General features: G+C 53.9%; 1 protein-coding gene across 2 annotated transcripts in view; it reads right to left on the reverse strand.

Moving 5' to 3' along the window:
- TAF4 (TATA-box binding protein associated factor 4) overlaps positions 1 to 17642 on the reverse strand; it is an 88616-nt gene that overhangs the window by 30312 nt on the left and 40662 nt on the right. For both annotated transcript variants that reach the window (XM_054468086.2, XM_054468085.2), the window contains 6 exons: positions 8358 to 8518; positions 6768 to 6887; positions 4010 to 4129; positions 3095 to 3217; positions 1581 to 1670; positions 555 to 803 (listed from right to left, as the gene is read on the reverse strand). In XM_054468086.2, the coding sequence (XP_054324061.1) occupies positions 555 to 803; positions 1581 to 1670; positions 3095 to 3217; positions 4010 to 4129; positions 6768 to 6887; positions 8358 to 8518 (863 nt within the window). The remainder of the gene's footprint in view (positions 1 to 554; positions 804 to 1580; positions 1671 to 3094; positions 3218 to 4009; positions 4130 to 6767; positions 6888 to 8357; positions 8519 to 17642) is intronic.

Consider the following 17642-nt stretch of genomic DNA (forward strand, 5'->3'; position numbering starts at 1 on the left):
GGCAAAGACATCCTTTCTCTAGCTGCAGAGCAAACATCATGACTACAAAACCAAGAAAGCCAGATCCAAACTGCACATAAATGAACCGCTATGAGCAGCCACAGCTTCGCCTCCCGGGACTCACCTAAATCCACCCTGTGCTGTGAGCTGACACCCTGCCTCCAGTCTCCTGCCCACCTGTCCCACGTGGGTGCCCGTGTCTTACACGCTTGAACCACTGCTCCTAATCCAAGAGAACATCTATCTACAAGATCCTCTAAAAACACGCTGCATTCATTTACACCAGTAACATCCCTAGACAAGGCAGGGTGGGGACGTGCCAGTGGTTCAAAGTCAACTCAACTATTTCATTTTACTGAGACAAAATACAAAATCCCAGGGCCTCTACCTCTGGTTTCTATTTTAACTATTTAAGGTAATACCCAAGCTTCCTCTAGCAGGAGCCTTCCTGCATGCTTGGAAAAAGTTTCTGAGCCGTGGCCAATTTATCTAAGAAGCTGGCGGGAGCAGAGGCACGGTGGGCTGTGCAGACCAGTCAGGCACCCCTTCCATACCAGCGGTGTGGGTTGCCCCTGCTTGCCGACGCCGACCTGCGTGGGCTGCGTGAGGCTGAGCACAGGGGGCTGGAGGGCACTGGTCACGGTGGCCGCCGTCTTCCCGGCCGTGCGCTGGACCGAGCTACTCAGCACCACGGCCGTGAGCGCAGTGGTGGCCTGCGAGGCGGGCGGTGGCGGCTGCTGCTGGCTCTGCTGGATGAAGGCCGCGGAGTCGGGGGTCAGCTGTCTCAAGGCGGGTAAGCTCCTCTGGGTGGAAAGACAGACACGAGGGGTCAGGCGGCTGCTCATGCGTCGGTTTTCCTTGCTTAAAAATTCAGAAATATCAACTTTTACAGAAAGTTTTTGAGCTAAATAAGACGGATCTTGGCCCTCACAGCAGCATGTCCGGATGTCAGGGGCCAGGACCCCATCCTGCCCTCCCACTAAGCGGGATTATTCCTGATAGCAAATGTCCAAAATGTGTTTAAGAAAACAAACAAAAAGAGACATATTTTTAAAATACTTTTTAAAATATGTTAACATCACTGGAAGAGAAGATTCTGAATGTTCCCAACACATGGAAATAAGTACTCAAGGTGACAGACCCCAGATATCCTGATTCTATGACTGTAACAAAGCATCACATGCACCTCATAAATAGTACAAATATACGTATTGATTTTTAAAATGTGCTGATACCAATGATTACCCAACAGAGACAGCCTGACGCTGTTGAAACCCTTGGCCTATCCAGTTTTGCAAACGCTACCCCATTCCCCGTCCCCCTCACTTTCAGGAAGCACACGCCCTTCTCACCTGGCGCACAGCAGAACCACAAGGCCAGTGTCAGGGGAGCTCCTGCTTTACAGAAAAAACCTAACATTCTGTCCCCAGGCACTGAGTCCCCGGCCCCACCCCCGCAGGCAGCACAGGCGCTGTGCACTCTCCGTGCCTGGAGCATCCTCGCCCCTGTGCACTTGGAGCATCTGCGCCCCACCCCTCCTTGGCCCTACTGCTCACAGGCACCGGGGCCTTTGAAATTACCTTCAGGAAAGGCACAAGGTAAGGTTGAGGTGAAGAATTAAGTTCTCGGTATAACCTGCTTGTGAAATCTTCTGCTTCTATTTTTCCATCCTTAAAAATAAAATCCATGTTGAAATTCTGGTGAATGAGATTCCACACACACTTCTGAATCCCGCATCACTCTGGTCTCGTATTTTACGGCTGATTCCGCCCCGAGTTTCACTGGACAGAGGAGATGGGAAAGTCTGCGTGCTACACCTTCCACAGGTACACGTGTGACAGGTGCTCACCCTGGACACTGCAGTGCAGCCAGCTGCGGACCACGTCTCCTCCTGGGAGGGTCACCTGTCTACTTCTTGTCTTTTTCTAAGTCTCTTACTCAATGCCAGTCTTTACTCAGTGTTTACCAGGCACCTACTCGGTGTCAGGCATTTTGCTAGGAGGCAGATCAGCCTAAAAGTAACTCCATTATCAAAGCCAGCACTGCAAGTGCGGTGCTGCAGGAGGTCACAGCGTGCCAGGGACCACACAGACAGGATCCAGACAGTCAGGGCATCAGCACCTTCAGGAGCAGACGACAGCTGTGCTCACCCCTGCAAGCGGCCAGGGTGCCCAGAGTCCACAGTCAGAAAAAAGGGAGCCCAGAGCAAGAGGGCCAGATCCTGTTTCAGAAACAGAGGCCAGCGTGGCATAAAAGTCGGGAAGACAGGCGACAAGGGTGGGAAGGCAGTGCCTGGACTGAACCCTAAGAGACTCGGGAAGACATGGTCATGCGGGCAAGGAGAAGGCACGGTAAGACCAGCCACTCCAGATCCCCAGGCCATCCCACTGATGCCAGCATACCCCTGAGCCATGAGACAGCCATGAGGCTGAGGAGGGTGGACAGCCAAGGGCTCGGCCATGAGTAGAGATCTGGAGCTTGGGACTGTGGGTTAAGGAGAGGGGAGGCTGCCAGGAATCCTCCCTCCCACCTTCTGGCCAGGGGACAGAGTGCTGTCCTCTGCGACAGAGGTTTCGGGAGGGGTGCGGGCAGGGGTTGGGGGGGGACGGCTCTGCCGCTGGAGCACGAATGTGCCTCAGCTGGTCTGCTCCATGGGGAGGGGGCTTCTGGTGGCTCAGGGTGTGGAATGCCTGTTCCAGCCGGGACTGCAGACACCTGGGAATTTTATAAGAGGTCACACAGGAGTGGGGAGAGGGCCAGAAGTGAGCTGCTGGGGACCCTGACCAGAGTGCAGCATGGCTGGGGCAGCCAGAGGAGAAGACAGCCACAGACAAGGGACGCAGGTACCGGAAAACGGCAAAGCCTGGGAGACCGCCAGGCGCCGGCCCCAGAACACCCAGCCCCAGGAAAGAGTCTCCTTAGCTAAGCCACACACGCCTTTGACAGGTGTGCACCCCTGCCCTCTGCCTGCAGCCTCCCAGAGCAGCTCTCCCTGCTGGCACAGGCCTCCCGGGCACAGGTCACAGCGGCAACAGGTGTCTGTCCTATGCAACAGGCTTTAGGGGAAAGGGAATGTAAAGTCAAGGTTTCTCACCAGTAAATTCTGCACGAGCTCTTTCACATTAGCTGCTGTCTCTGTAGACTGCTTGCCAGATGAAGCCAGTTTTATTAACGTAGATAGGAAATTTTTACATTTCTTCACGTTTTCCATAGTTTCCTGGATTAAAGTAAAAAGATAAAAGTGAAAAATCTTAAAAGGCAGATTTTTGTCACAGCCTTTGGTTACTAAAATATGCATATGTACAAAAGATACATATATCTCTTCTCTAAACTTCTTTCAAGAAAACGCACCACCTCTTGGCCTGTGGACGGGAGTGGAACCCTGGGCCGTGCTCTGAGGGGCAGCCCAGCCACATCAGTCACATGGCCACCGAAGTCAGCATCTCCCTCAGCCCCGCAAGGCCACGTCTAGGAATGCAGCTATGCAAATAATTTAAAAAGTGAAGAGACTCTGCGAAGATGCCTGCTACAATGTTGCTGACCATAAGGACAACCTATGCCAATCCAAATGGACACAGAAGGAACCAAACAGGATGCGGTCACTAAAGCAACGAAAAGTGCGCAGCAAAGAAACACCAAAAAGGCGTCAAGTGGGGCCCACTGATTAAAGATGTCTATCGATACAGGCCGACACTGCGAGTGTGTACAAACGGGTGGCGCTGCTGTTTTACAGACTGAACGTGACAGTCCACCAGTGACTTTTTCAAAGGCAGGTGTTTGGGCTTTTGCTGTTTGCAGACTTCTGCGGTCCGAGGCCCTCAGGGCCCACCTCACACAGCACAGCAGCAGAGCCCCATGCGCTCATGTGGGCCCCAGACTGTTCACCGCTTTGTGAAGCAGGCAGCGAGCAGTCTGGGACAGAAGCTGGCCTAAGGTCTCAAGGCTGCATTTTCTGACCTGCGCCACGGGCCTGACCATCTTTGAAGGCACGGAAAGGAGCGGCTCTTACCGTGGCAGCTGAGGAAGTGGTGGTTGCCCCTGGAACCGTGCGCTGAGGAGTCCCCGTCTGAACAGCCGTCGCCGTCCCAAGTGAGGCCGTCTGGGCAGCGCCACCCAGAACGAGCTGAGGCTACAAGAATCCAAAACACAAGGTAAGGGCATCTCACGCCACCAGCTGACGAGGGGGAGACCAGCCTCACGCCCAGCAAAAGAAAACAAGCCTCCCTGCGGTGGCCAGGATGCCCAGGAAGCCAAGGACCCCGGCCACCGGCAGCCCGCTGGATGCGGGAGTGCTGCTGGGATGCCTGCCCTGTGCCCTGATGACTGCAGTCCTGAGCGCGTGAAGAAGGCATGATTTGCACCTGCATCAAAAACGGACGTTCACAAAGCCAGGCGCTGCAGAGACCCCAGTCCTCAGAAGTCCATGGAAAAAGTCACATAGCGACTAGAGTAAATAATCCTAACAGGCAACCCAGATCCCCATCTCTCAGAAATCAAAACAACAAACAGAAGAACGGCTCCTGAACGCTCCATCCTCCCAGGTGTGGAGGCTGGCTACAGGGCAGTCAGGGCTCCACAGCCGCAGCCTCCCACAGGGGAGGGTCCCCAGCTCCCTGCAATCACCCAAACCCACCTTTCTTTACTCCCCAAAAGTGTCAACAAGAAGCCTCCCACAGAGGGGAGTTTTCAGAGCAGATTCGAGCAATGGAGGATGGGTCATCAGTGTCAAACTGTCAGAAAGGAGGGGCTGCTTTGCTAAGCAAACGAACAGCCAGACGCCAAAAGGTAGCTCAGACAACTCAGTGGCCCGTACTCGATTCCTAACATTTCCATTCTACATGAATAATCAGAATGCAAATGTTTACTGATATTTTAAACTAGTACTTTTCCAATGTATAAATCTAGCAGTCAACATTTTCTCTCTCCAATTTTTTAAAACTCCTTTGCAACTTCTGAAAGCAGGGGGCAGTGTAAGCCTGAGAATGGCTCCGGAGCAGCGAGCGCAGCTCCCTCCCAATGGGTGCAGCCCCGCCAGCACGCGGGAAGCGGCTCTGAACCACCCCGCTTCCAGAGGGGTGTGGAAGGGCTGTGAGAAGGCAGCAGGGGGGAGGGACTGTTTCTAAGTCTGTGTATCTTTTCACTTGTAACAATAAGCGTGGATTTTTTTTAACTGAAAAACATCAAATAAAAACCTCCAGTGAAGAAAACGTAAAAGGACACACACCAAGCTGCTGCTTCTGGACCCCGGGAGTACCCAGGACCCACCTCATCTTTTGGGAGTTTTCTTTCCCATCAAAACTGACTCCTCAGACTTACTTCCACTCCTAAGAACACGTATTTCACTCTGATGATATCCAGATTGTGTCTGCCACTAAGTATAATGCAAAAACTTAACCATAAGCTCCACTACCTTCTCAGAAAAGTCACTGTAACCAAAAATCCAGACACACCAATCAGAGCACAGGACTGAGCAAGCTCCTTCAGGGAAAACACCAAGGGCGGGGCCTGCACCAAAGGCCAGCACACGTCTCCCTGGTACTGAACCGCCCTTCCACCCACTTTCACCCACTGCAGCTGCAGCCAGCCAGGACATGACCCAGTGAGGGTGGAAGAGCCGGGGCTGTGGGGGGAGCTGCCCCTGGAGTCCACACCCCCTGGGGCTCAGCCTCCATTTCACCACTGAGCAATAGGAACAGGGCCTGTGGCACTGAGGCAAGGACTCTGGATCTCTCGGCAGCGCGTCCAGGCCCACTGCCCGGCTCACAGAAGGTGCTTCACCGGCAGTGACCAACACCACAGAGACCTACGCATCCACGGACGCTCACAGACACCAGGTGACCAAGAAAAACCCCTGAACCATTTTTCTCCCAGCTGCTTCCTGCTGACTGCCCAGAGAAGGCTGCTTCCCTCACCAGGTGCGTCTGGCCGGCCAGCCCCTTCTCCTCTACACACCTCCGCCGCCCCCTCCAGAACAGCCTGGCCTGCATACAAACCCTTCTGGGATCTGCAGGCCAAAGGCTGAGCTGTCAGGAGCATCAGCACCACTAGGAGAGGGGCCAGCACCTGCTCTGGGACACGCTTTTCTCTGCAGATGAAAACACTGTTCTAGAAACCAGCAGCCACCAGGGTGGATACAGAACCCTTCTAGAACTATGCTCTCACTACGGACAAGGGACGTAAGCGGCAGGTGGTAGCATGGCGTGGCAGACACCGTGCAGGTGGCATGGCCGGGAGTGAGTCCCAGAACCTCCCTCGCCTCAGCATAAGCACCGCACCATGAGATGAACGGAGCGATGTCATCTGCTTCCCAGGGTGTGGTGAAAATTATAGTCCATGTGCCTGCAACAGTGAGAGCGACGCCTCGGCCACATTCACCTTAACAACATCTGCCGTCCTCAAGTTACACACAAGGCCACATGTGCACACACACACACTGTCCTCACCGCAGGCTGCTTCTGCTTCAGACATGCCTTATGATCAAGTATTAGTAAGGACATAGTTCTAATGCTTCCAACATGGTGGAAAGCTTGAACAGTGCTGCTGGTGTTAAATTCTGTGTGACTAAAAAAAACAAATCCTGACTTATCCCATGTTGGTGGGCAAAGAAAAAGCACTTTCTTCACAGAGAACCTTCCTCCCCAGGTTTGACGTAGTATCCAGTTAAAAAAAATAAAATTAAAAAAACTCCTAAGGCCTGATCTCTGCATCAAAGAAATCACACTTCGTGGCCCCTGCAGCCTCAACAGATCCGCCGCCTGCCCTCTCACCTGGACGCCAGGCGAGCGCTGCAGGGTTGCACTGGGCTGCACCGTTGTCTGGGCCTGAGACACTTGCTTAATTATGGTAGTTGGGGTCACCTGCCGTGCAATGATAGGTGTTCCAGGTGCCTGAAAAATAAGCAGAGTCACCTAAAACGAGCGCAAGTAAAAGGAATTCCCACACCCAGGTACACAGAAATTATTCCTTCCATATGTAACTAGTATATCCGAGTGGGTCCCAGGCTTATCCGTGATCTGCAATGAAGCCACTGTAATTCTAAAGTTTTCTTACCAAAGAACAAGTGTATGACAAACATTTTCCTATACTACAATAAACATATCATTAGGCTTCTTAACAGAGTCTACAAAAGGTCATCTCTGAAGAACGCAGGTATCTAGAAATCAGTCCTCGTGCTGCTGGCTTGTGACCTCCTTAACAATCACTAAAAAGGGTGCAAAGGCAGACGGCCAGTCAGTGCCGCTGAGGGGTAGGGAGGTGGCCGCCCCTAGGCTAGATGGCCAGTCACTGCCAGAGATGGGAAGGAAGGTGGCTGCCCAGGACAGAGGGATGCCACAAGTCCTGAGCCCATGAAGTTTGTCGGAGAGAGACTGACATGGAAAGAGCAGATGGCAGACTGCAACGGGATGTCCACAGTGCAAGTGAAGCCACGAGTGTCTTCCACGGTGTCCCACTCAGCAGACAGATGCTGCAGACTTGAGGACACCGTTCTGTGCTACTTCAGATCTGGGTGGTCTCTGGCAGCCTCCGGCACGTCCGTCCACGTCCCTGTCTATGGGACGGAGGCACAACTCCAGAGGGTACGCAGGTCACGTAGCAGGAGGAGAATGCTGATCAAGTCATTCCAGTCTTCGCAAACCTGCCAGGTCATTCAGAGCAGCAGGGTCACAGTGCCAGGGAAACATGGCAGGAGACGGAGCAGGAACACGCAGTGTGCGGGCACGTGCAGGTGACAGTCATGGGGCCAGACACAGACACGCCGGGAGAGGCGAGTCCCGGGCACTCTGTCCTCCAAGTCAGAATCCCTGCTCCCTACCACAGCTCGGGAGACGGGAGCTTCGGCCCTGAAGGCTGACGCGGTTTTGTGTGTGTGTGTGTGTGTGTGCGGCCCTCATGCGCCCCCTAACAGCAGCAGCCAGCCCCACTCGCACACAGCAGCTCCAGGACTCTTGGTGCCTTAAGAGTCTCCATGCGGCGCTGGTGGTGGTCCTGCCAGTGGAGTCCTAGCAGCATCTCTGCTTTGCAGATGAGGAGACAGGCATAGGAAGGTGAAGCCACCGGGAGAGAAGGGAAGGGGCCGGGGCGGCCAATCCTGGACTGCTCACTTTGACCCCACTCGGCCAGCCCCGCAGTGGGCTGCGGGAGCTGGCGTCTCTGAGCCAGGCACGGCCCTGCCACTGAGAGGAGGACAGGAGAGCAGCGCCGTCCCGGGCCCATCCTGGATGGGACCGGGACGCCGCCCACACTTCCCAGTCCTTGCTCCCACGGCTGTGCCTGGCCCTTGCAGGCTTCCCCAGCATGCGTGGGGAGAGGGGCTGGGCAGGGAAGGGGCTCGCACTCCAGGGCACACGTGCACTCACCTGTACGGTGGAGATCTGGACGGGAGGGGCACTTGTGGGGGTGGCAGGGCGAGGCGCCATGGTGGTCTGAGGCTGGGCATGGGCCTGTGCCTGCATCTGGGCCAAGGCCTGCTGAGGAATCATTAACAACTGCCCATTCTCACTTCTGACGAGGACCATTCCTGCAGACAAAGGAGACCTGGCGTCAGGAACGCACCCACCCCAGAGCCATGAGGAGGCCCTGGCCCGACCCAGGGGAAGCTGACAGCTGTGAGAAGGAAACAAAGGAAATCAAGTCTTAAACACACGAATCCCCCATACTCGAAACACACTTGTGAGTCAAGATGGTATACAAGACGAAAAAACTGTAAAGGCTGGTAAAAGGCCAGGGAAAAAAAATGGCACCTGAGCCCTCCTTTTATGAGCTGGACAGCAAGGCAGTGTAGCAATGGCTTCCACCGGCCACACCACGTGCCCCCATGCCCCCAACCGGCCCACACACCCCACAGACATGCCAGTCTCCTTGCCCCCACCTCCTGCCTGTGCCAGGGCCACGTCGGCTAGGCTGGGCCTAGAGGGCACAACCATGTCTACAGCCCACACTCCAGGGTCTCCCAGCCTGCTGTCCTGTGACACCCAGACCCAACAGAGGGAGGGTGGGCCACGAGGCTCCTCACCAGAACCCTCCTCTCGGGAGGCGGGGCAGTGCTGCCCCCACGCTGCCCTGACAACACAACAGGCGCAGAGATGCGACGTAACCCTTAGGACAGGAGAACCATTTGCCCTTCATGGTTCTTGAGCTGAATCACAGGAAAGCAAATCCTACCATTTAGGTTTGGCATTAATTTTAGCTTCAGAAAACAGCAGCCAGTTCTATCATAAATTCCATTAGAAACAGTAACACAATTGTCCAACTTTTAAATTTAACTTCCCATGACAGAGGTGGGGATGCAGCCGCGGGAGCAGGGCTATAAACACTGCACTCTTTCCCGAGTGAAGCCTCGGCAGACGGCCCAGCACCACGGAGCTGAGAAACTAAACACACGTGCAATGAGGCACCGCCACCGGCCGTCCCCACCACCCATCACACACTGGCCAAGACACGGGGCACAGGGCAGCCACTGCGTTTCCCAGCCTCTCCTTCCTCCCCTTTATGGAGAATGGAAAACGATAACCTCGAAAAAGATGAAGTAAGGCCTGAAAACCTCCTGTTGGTTATGACGACAAATGAGCGTGGGGCTTCCTCCTCCTGCACTACGACGCTGGGGCACTCTCAGAGCTGTCGGGCTCCAGCTCTTTCGAAACTCAGCATGGTATCAAGAATAATGGTGATGCCTCTCCTGGGCTAACATCTAAAATTCTTGATCCAAAAAGCCACATTTATGCCCATTAAGAAAACTTCCCCCCAAAACATCCCTTTCAAAGTAAACCATGCTGAAATCAAACAAAAACCAAACACCCAGCTGCAGCAAATAACCTGCTAGAATCTCCGAGCCTGGAGCTCAGGAACGAAGTAACAGGAAAGGCCTCCAAGGCTCCATCTCCGAGTCTGTGCCCACAGTGCCCAAGGACAGCCTTCAAGCCAGGCGGGCACTCATCAGCCATGTGGCTGCCAGAGTTGCTGCGAGTCATGAGGGAGAGTTCCACTCTCACCCAAGCACACATGGGGCCTGGGGACCCCAAAACAAGACACCTGGTAAATACCCCCATGTATGTGATGGTTATTATGGAGTGTCAACTTGATTGAAGGATGCAAAGTATTGTTCCTGGGTGTGTCTGTGAGGGTGTTGCCAAAGAAGGTTAACATTTGAGTCAGTGGACTGGAAGAGGCAGACCCAGCGTCAATGTGGCTGGGCACCATCTAATCAGCTGCCAGCGTGGCTAGAATAAAGCAGGCAAAGGAACGTGGAAGGACTGGACTGGCTGAGTCTTCCAGCCTCCATCTTCCTCCAGAGCTGGATGCTTCCTGCCCTGGAACATCAGACTCCAAGTTCTTCAGCTTTTAGACTCTTGGCCTTACACCAGTGGTTTGCCAGGGGTTCTCAGGCCTTTGGCCACAGACTGAAGGCTGCACTGTTGGCTTCCCTACTTTTGAGATCTGGGGACTCGGACTGGCTTCCTGGCTCCTGAGCGTGCACACAGCCTATTGAGGGACTTCACCTTGTGATCCTGAGAGTCAATTCTCCTAATAAACTCCCCTTCATATATTCATCTCTCCCATTAGTTCTGTCCCTTTAGAGAACGCTAATACAACGTCCTCAAATCCAACACTTCATTCACTGCATTCGGAGATGCCTGCTCCTCCTCCTCAAGAATTCTGAGAAGCCAGGGTGAGTGTGGTGGCTCACACATGAAATCCAGCACTTTAGGATGCCATGGAGGAGGGATCGCTTGAGGCCAGTTCGAGACCAGACTGGGCAATATAGTGAGACCCCATCTCTACAAAAAAAAAATTTTTTTTTTACATTAGCCAGGCGTGGTGGCACACCTGTAGTTCCAGCTACTTGGGAGGCTAGGGTGGGAGGATCATCTGAGTCCAGGAGTTGGAAGCTGCAGTGGGCTATGATCGCATCATCGCACTCCAGCCTGGACCACAGAGTGAGACCCCATCTCCTAAAAACAAAAAAATGTTTTTAAGGAATTCTGAGAAGCTAATAATGGACGCAGACTTAAGCACACACGTGGGAATGGGACGGAAACAGGACAAAGGAGGCTTCAGTGTCCTAGTGCCTCCATACCCAACGTCAAACCTGACAATCTCATAGTGAGTGAAGAGACTTTAATTATCAGGAGGTTTGTGCTTTAAAAAACTGCATCCAAGGCCAGGTGCAGTGGCTCACGCCTGTAATCCCAGCACTTCGGGAGGCCGAGGCAAGTAGATCACGAGGTCAGGAGATAGACACCATCCTGGCTAACACGGTGAAACCCCATCTCTACTAAAAATACAAAAAAAAAAAAAAAAAAATTAGCCGGGCGTGGTGGCGGGCACCTGTAGTCCCAGCTACTCAGGAGGCTGAGGCAGGAGAATGGTGTGAACCCGGGAGACGGAGCTTGCAGTGAGCTGAGATCGCGCCACTGCACTCCAGTCTGGGTGACAGAGTGAGACTCCGTCTCAAAAAATTAAAATAATAATTTTAAAAAATTGCATCCAAAAAATTAGCCAGGTGTGGTGGCGCATGCCTGTAATCCAGCTACTTGGGAGGCTGAGGTAGAATCGGTTGATCCTGGGAGGCGGAGGCTGCAGTGAGCCGAGATTGCACCACTGCACTCCAGCCTGGGCGACAGAGCAAGAGTCCACCTCAAAAAAAAAAAAAAAAGTCTCCAGAGATATTTAAAGGAATACGTTTAAAAAAAAAAAGTATTAACAAAATAGCAATGTGGTTAAAATTCTAACAAAATAAAAGTGGCATTCTGGACATCACAAAAGTGTAAGGAAACAGCCATGGGTCACTGTGAAATGTGCCCTATGGTCGGGCCCAGTGTCCCTTGTGGTCAGGAAAAAAGTTGGAGAAGGAATCAAACGTCCCACAAGAAGTGACCATGTGACTTCAGGCAGGTATAACGTAGCCTCTCGAGGCATTGAAAATATCTGTGAACCAAGCGCGAGTGGCCACGTCTCCTAAGCCGAACCGAGGTTTGCTTCCAACAAACAGCACATAGGAGGCGCTGTCACTGGGGACTTTCTCGTCTGCCTCCCTGGTTATTGTATCACAGCCTGACTGTACCAAAAAGCAAAGTCAGACACTGTGTGATGTTCTGAGGACACTCAGAACACCAACGGCTGCATCCACGCCATGTTTCCGAGATGTTCTCACAGTTCTGGGTCCTGTGAGCTCTGTTTAGGACAAATAATCCAGCAGCATCTATTCATGCCAAGGCAAAGAAATGCAACTCCGTCTCAAGACATAACTAATTTAAGAGTAATCAACCGTGGTTACAGGCGACAACTGACCTACGAAAGGCAGCCGCCCCTCGTGCCTCTACTCCTCTCTCTGCACCTGCAGCAGGGTACGCGTGGCAGGTGTGGCCCCCACCCCGCCCCACAGATGGGACCCCAAGGCCACGGCGGAGGGTTCTGTCTGAGAGCTCCCCGGAGAGAGCCGCGTGGGACACTGGCCACGTCCCCACCCAGGTCTTTGTGAGGAATGCAGAGAGGAGCCAAGGATGACAGGGAGCAGGGCTCTCAGATACAGAGGCACAACCGGCTCCACGCACCCAGCCCTCGAGTCAGGGAGGAAGCAGTCAAACCTGCAATGAGAAACACAACATCCGTCCCAAAGACCCTCAGCATCCTCGTCCAACCAAGATGGGCAATTCCAGGTGGTGACGGGATGGGGCATAGCCCTGAAGGTCATTAACAGTTAAGGTCAGGAGGCTGGGGCCTGGGACCCAGCCTCCTGACCGGGCCACCGTGGCCACCGCCGCCTCCCCCGCAACCTCCCCAGCTCGCAGCCCCTCTCTCTGCCCCACCCCACCTTCCTGGAGACTCCTTCATGGCACAGCCAAAAACCCGCACCAGCCAATGTGCACGTGCAACCAGCACAGTATGTCGGGTCCAGCTAACAGAACCGCACTGGGGCTTCCTTTTCTAATTGTCCTAATATTCTCCTTACCATAGAAAGAAGTGTTCTTCACAGAAAATTTAAGAAGTGCAGAGAAGTATAAGAACAATGGAAACCTCCTGAAGCCCCTCTCCTGGCTGGCACTGCTCAGGTGCCACCCAGTGTGCACTGTGCACTTGGAAGCCGTAAGGACCACAGGGCCACCCGCCCGAGTTCCCTGCCAGCTCCCCTGTTCCCTGCCCGCTCCCCGGGCTCACTTCCCATGGCAGTAAACATTCTTCAGAAACATAACTGTCCGTGGCTACATACTATTTCATCCAAAACGTGTTTATAATTTCCTTTTGGTGAAGATTTAAGCTATTTTCTATTTTTCATTATGGTGAAAAATGTAGGTTTTGAAACTGAAACAGTGTGAAACTCTCTCCACTCTCCCAGCGGTTCAAGGCCACACTGCTTGAGGCGGGCAATGTAGAGTCAGCAGCGGCCGCCAGGCGCCTCCCAGGAGAAGGAGCAGCGTGCACCCCTCCAAAGCCTGGCCAGTGGTGACCAGTGCCTCCCCCGGAGTCTTCCAGGGACCCACATCCCCAGCTCAGCATGTCGTCACTGATTCCCACAGTGTGAGTGAATGCCACCCTCCCTGAGGAGAAACACCAGGGTTCTGACCCCATATGACAGTTTTCCTGATTCCTTTCGTAGGTAACACTTTTACTGTACTTGAAGCCAAAATGTAGAGCATGCGAAGCTGCGCCACAACCACACAGGCACCTGCACCCTGGGAACCCCCACCTGTGGGAGAAATGCCTTCGCCGGGTGCCGCAGGCCGCCCCACACTCTCAGCACAAACCCCGGCCCTGGGCCTGGGGCTGTGGACTCCGCCCTGGCCTCCTGAGGCCCAGCCCCGGCTACCTCTTGGCCCTGCACCGCCCGCACTGGCTTGGCTCTGTCTGTGGCTCTCCTGTGTAGCCCAGGTCAGGACACATCCCTCCACAGGGGTCCACGTTCACCTCTGCCAAACCCAGGGCTGCGACCGTCCTGGTATGCAAGTCACTCGGGAGCATGGCCCCAACCCCAGCCCAGGAGGACAGGCCCCTGTGGATTCTCAGAGGGGCATTTCCTCCCTCCCAACGCACAGGACAGGCTGCAGGGACCGCTGTGCCCTCTGCCGGTGGGGGGCTCTTTCTGGTCCTGAGGGGCTCTCAGCCCCAGCTCTCCTCCTGAGGCTACAGGGCTCTCTGGCACAAGCATCAGGGGCACGGAGCCAGGCACTGAACAGCCACCCCTGCCAGCCCACGGGGACACAAGGTCCCAACCCTCAGCTGCTGTCCAGCTCCACGTCTGAGCCCTGCTGGTTTTCCTTATTTTCTAGAACGCTAAACTCTTCATTTAAAAGAACTCTTATCCAACTTCCCCAGCCTTTCTGGGTGTCTGATAATGGGAAGGTGTGTTAGGACTTCTGTCCCATCTCTCTGTCATGTCGCAGCTGAATACCAGCCCCTCCACCAGATGGGCAAACAGCCAGGGACCACCAGCCACCTGAGGAAGGCCCAGCATCAACCCAGACACCAAAGCAGTGAACTGATCAAAATAAGCAAGAAACCCTCTTCAAAATCTCAAAGATTACCCAATACGATACAGTCAAATTAAAAATTCCTGGGATGACCAGACGACAGCACCGAGTCATTCCCCCGAATACAGTATAGAAAAAGAGAGTGGAAACTTGGAAGAACAGATGAGAAAATGTGAAGGAGCATTCCAGAAAACCCAACAGGTGATCAACAGAAATTCTAGGAGGACGGAAAGGAGAGCAGTTGCTGGAGCCAGGGTGAACATGAGGAAGGAGGCGCACACCAGCCTCACCGCAGAAGCCAGACCACTGGGAAGGAAAGACCTTCCCCGTGTTTCCAGAGGAAAAACACAGATCCCAGCCACAGTACGGGGAAGGAGAGCTCAGCAGCCCTGAGAGCTCCATAGAAACGGGAAGAGATGGCCAGCACCTTCAAAACCCCGCAGGAAATTACCTTCCACCTGGAACTCAACGCCAGGCCAAACCACCCACCAAGGCTCAGAAGCAAAAAAAGTCATTTCAGACACACTAGGTCTCAAAAAAGGTATATTCTGTAAGAAGGGAGAAGCCACTTAAACAAGGGAATACGTGAAGACAACAAAAGACAGGATCCAGGAAACATGGGACTGAACCCAAAGGAAACAACGGGACTCTCAAGGACGAAGCAGAAGGAAGGAACAGGCCTGGCCAGGCACAGGGTCCGGAGGGCCAGGGCGCTGGGGCTGGCCGCAGGGCAGTAAGCACCTGGGAACCCGCAGCACTTCTAGCTGCTGAGACACAGCTGCCTGCACAGGAAGCAGAAGCAGCACAGCACTTGGCTCGACTCAAACAGCGTGTTCACAGCCAACGGCCGTGCGCGCCGAACGCAGAGTCGGCCAGGACTGCGTGGGCTGGGCCGGGGCTCTGCGGACTGCGGCTGGGCAGCCAGACGGTCGCTAGCTGACACTCACTCAGCAACCTCAGGAGGTGGCTGTACAGGCAGAGCCATGTGGATACACGTTTTCAAAGTGGTCCCCTCTGAGAGGCAGTTAAAAGGGGGTGGGTGGGCCAGCAGAGTTTGTTTCTCACTGAAAGCTCTGCTCTTCAAAACAGGCATATGATTAAAGTTCTATACTTTTTTTTTGAAACGGAGTCTCGCTTAAAGTTTTACATTTTTAAATATTTAAAAAAAGAAAAAAAAAAAGCAGCCGGCACATCAGACGGTGACGGGGAGGCACTGTGTGCAGCGGCTACTCTGTGAGTGAGTGCATCCTTGGGGAGCAGGGCAGGTCCAAAGCCCGGGAGGGCACTCCGAAACTCAGGCACACAGCGGCCAGCGGTGGACAGCGTCAGAGGCGGAGCAGGCCCTCCAGGCTTGCCAAGGTCTTGGAGGGGCAAGAACACCCCAGGATGGACCCCTGGGGACACAAATCTAAGAAAATCCCTCCCTCCCTTTCCCAGCTGTATTTATAATAGTATCACGAAAGTGTCTGCGCCATGGAGACCTGTGCAGTCAGGAGGTGGGTGGGCCTGCGACGGTTTCTGTCCAGGAAAACGCAGAGGACAGCTGTGCTGTCAGTCAGCTGCCCTGGCCCTCACTCCTCACCCAAGCATGGAGAGGTGGGAAGGGTCAGGGCTGGCTGCAGAATAAAGGCAGCCCCTCTGGAAGGCCCAGAAAACACAAACAGAGCCACCAGTAGGCAGCCTCGTCCCCAGCAGAGAAGAGCATGGTCCTCAAGGAATAAGCTACCAAAAGGGCCAAAGAGATGAGCAAAAGTGGTGTTTCCCTGCAGTGGAAAGGGGTGGTCTGAAGCCTGAGGGTTTGCAGCCCCACTTCCCTCTGTAACTAGGACATTTGAACCCTCTTCATGCTGCCAGCTGGGACCAGTGGTGGACAGGACACACGTGGTGACGGCCCAGATGTGGAAAGGGCCCCTCCAGAATCCAGCGTGCGCTCCTTACAGAGGCTGGCTTTCTCTCTAAGCAGGTGCTGTGCTGTGACAGATGCACGGCCGCATCTTCCTTCTAACCTGTCCTGGCTAAAGCAAGTGTTCTCTCCCACCTCTTGGGGGCTGGCAGGCGTAAGGGCCGGAGCAAGGCAGCACAGGGGAACATGTGCTGCCCGGCGCAGGCGCTAACACCACTGCAACCCGAATATTTTGCTTAAGATTAAACTTCTGATGCAGCTCCTGGTCCAGCACTTGCAGCCCCCCTGCCCGCACATTGCAGATACTATTGTAAAATCATGAACTTTGATTCATCCTCCCCTAAAACTACAAAATGCTGATTAAAACAAAAATGTGAGCAAGTGAAGGGACGTGCACTGTGTTCATGGGTCAGGAGACTCAAGATAGTTAAGATGTCAACTCTTCCCAAACTGATCTGCAGAAGCAACGCATCCCAAAGTCCCAGCAGCCTCCTGTGTAGAAACTGACAAGGTGATTCTGAAATTCATACAGAAATGCAAAAGTCTTAGAGTAACCAACACAACTGTAAAAAAAAAAGGTCAGGCTGGCCGCGGTGGCTCACGCCTGTCATCCCAGCACTTTAGGAGGCCAAGGCGGGCAGATCATTTGAGCCCAGGAGTTCGAGACCAGCCAGGCCAACATGGTGAAACCCTGTCTCTACTAAAAACACAAAAAATTAGTTGGGCGTGGTGGTGCACCCCTGTAGTGGAGGCTGAGGCACGAGAATCGCTTGAACCAGAGAGGCGAAGGTTGCAGTGAGCCAAGAGCACACCACTGCACTCCAGCGTGGGTGACAGAATGAGGCTCCCTCTCAAACCAAACAAACCAGAAAAAGTCAGAGGGCTGACAGGAGCTGATCTCAAGATGCATTAGAAAGCTCAGCACTTCGGAAGACCGAGGCGGGGAGACCACTTGGGCTCAGGAGTTCGAGACCAGCCTGGCCAACATGGTGAAACCCTGTCTCTACTAAAAATACAAAAATTAGCTGGGCGTGGTGGCGCACACCTGTAATCCCAGCTACTCACGAGGCTGAGGCGGGAGAATCGCTTGAAGCCGGGAGGCAGAGGTTGCAGTGAGCCGAGACCATGCCACTGCACTCCAGCCTGGGCAACAGAGCAAGACTCCATCTCAAAAAAAAAAAGAAAGAAAGAAAGAGAAAGCTCCAGTAATCTCAGGGCCGGGCTCATGCCTGTAATCCCAGCACTCTGGGAGGCCAAGGCAGGCAGATCGCCTG

The sequence above is a fragment of the Pongo pygmaeus genome, chromosome 21 (genome assembly GCF_028885625.2).
Source record: "Pongo pygmaeus isolate AG05252 chromosome 21, NHGRI_mPonPyg2-v2.0_pri, whole genome shotgun sequence".
Taxonomy (NCBI): Eukaryota; Metazoa; Chordata; class Mammalia; order Primates; family Hominidae; genus Pongo; species Pongo pygmaeus.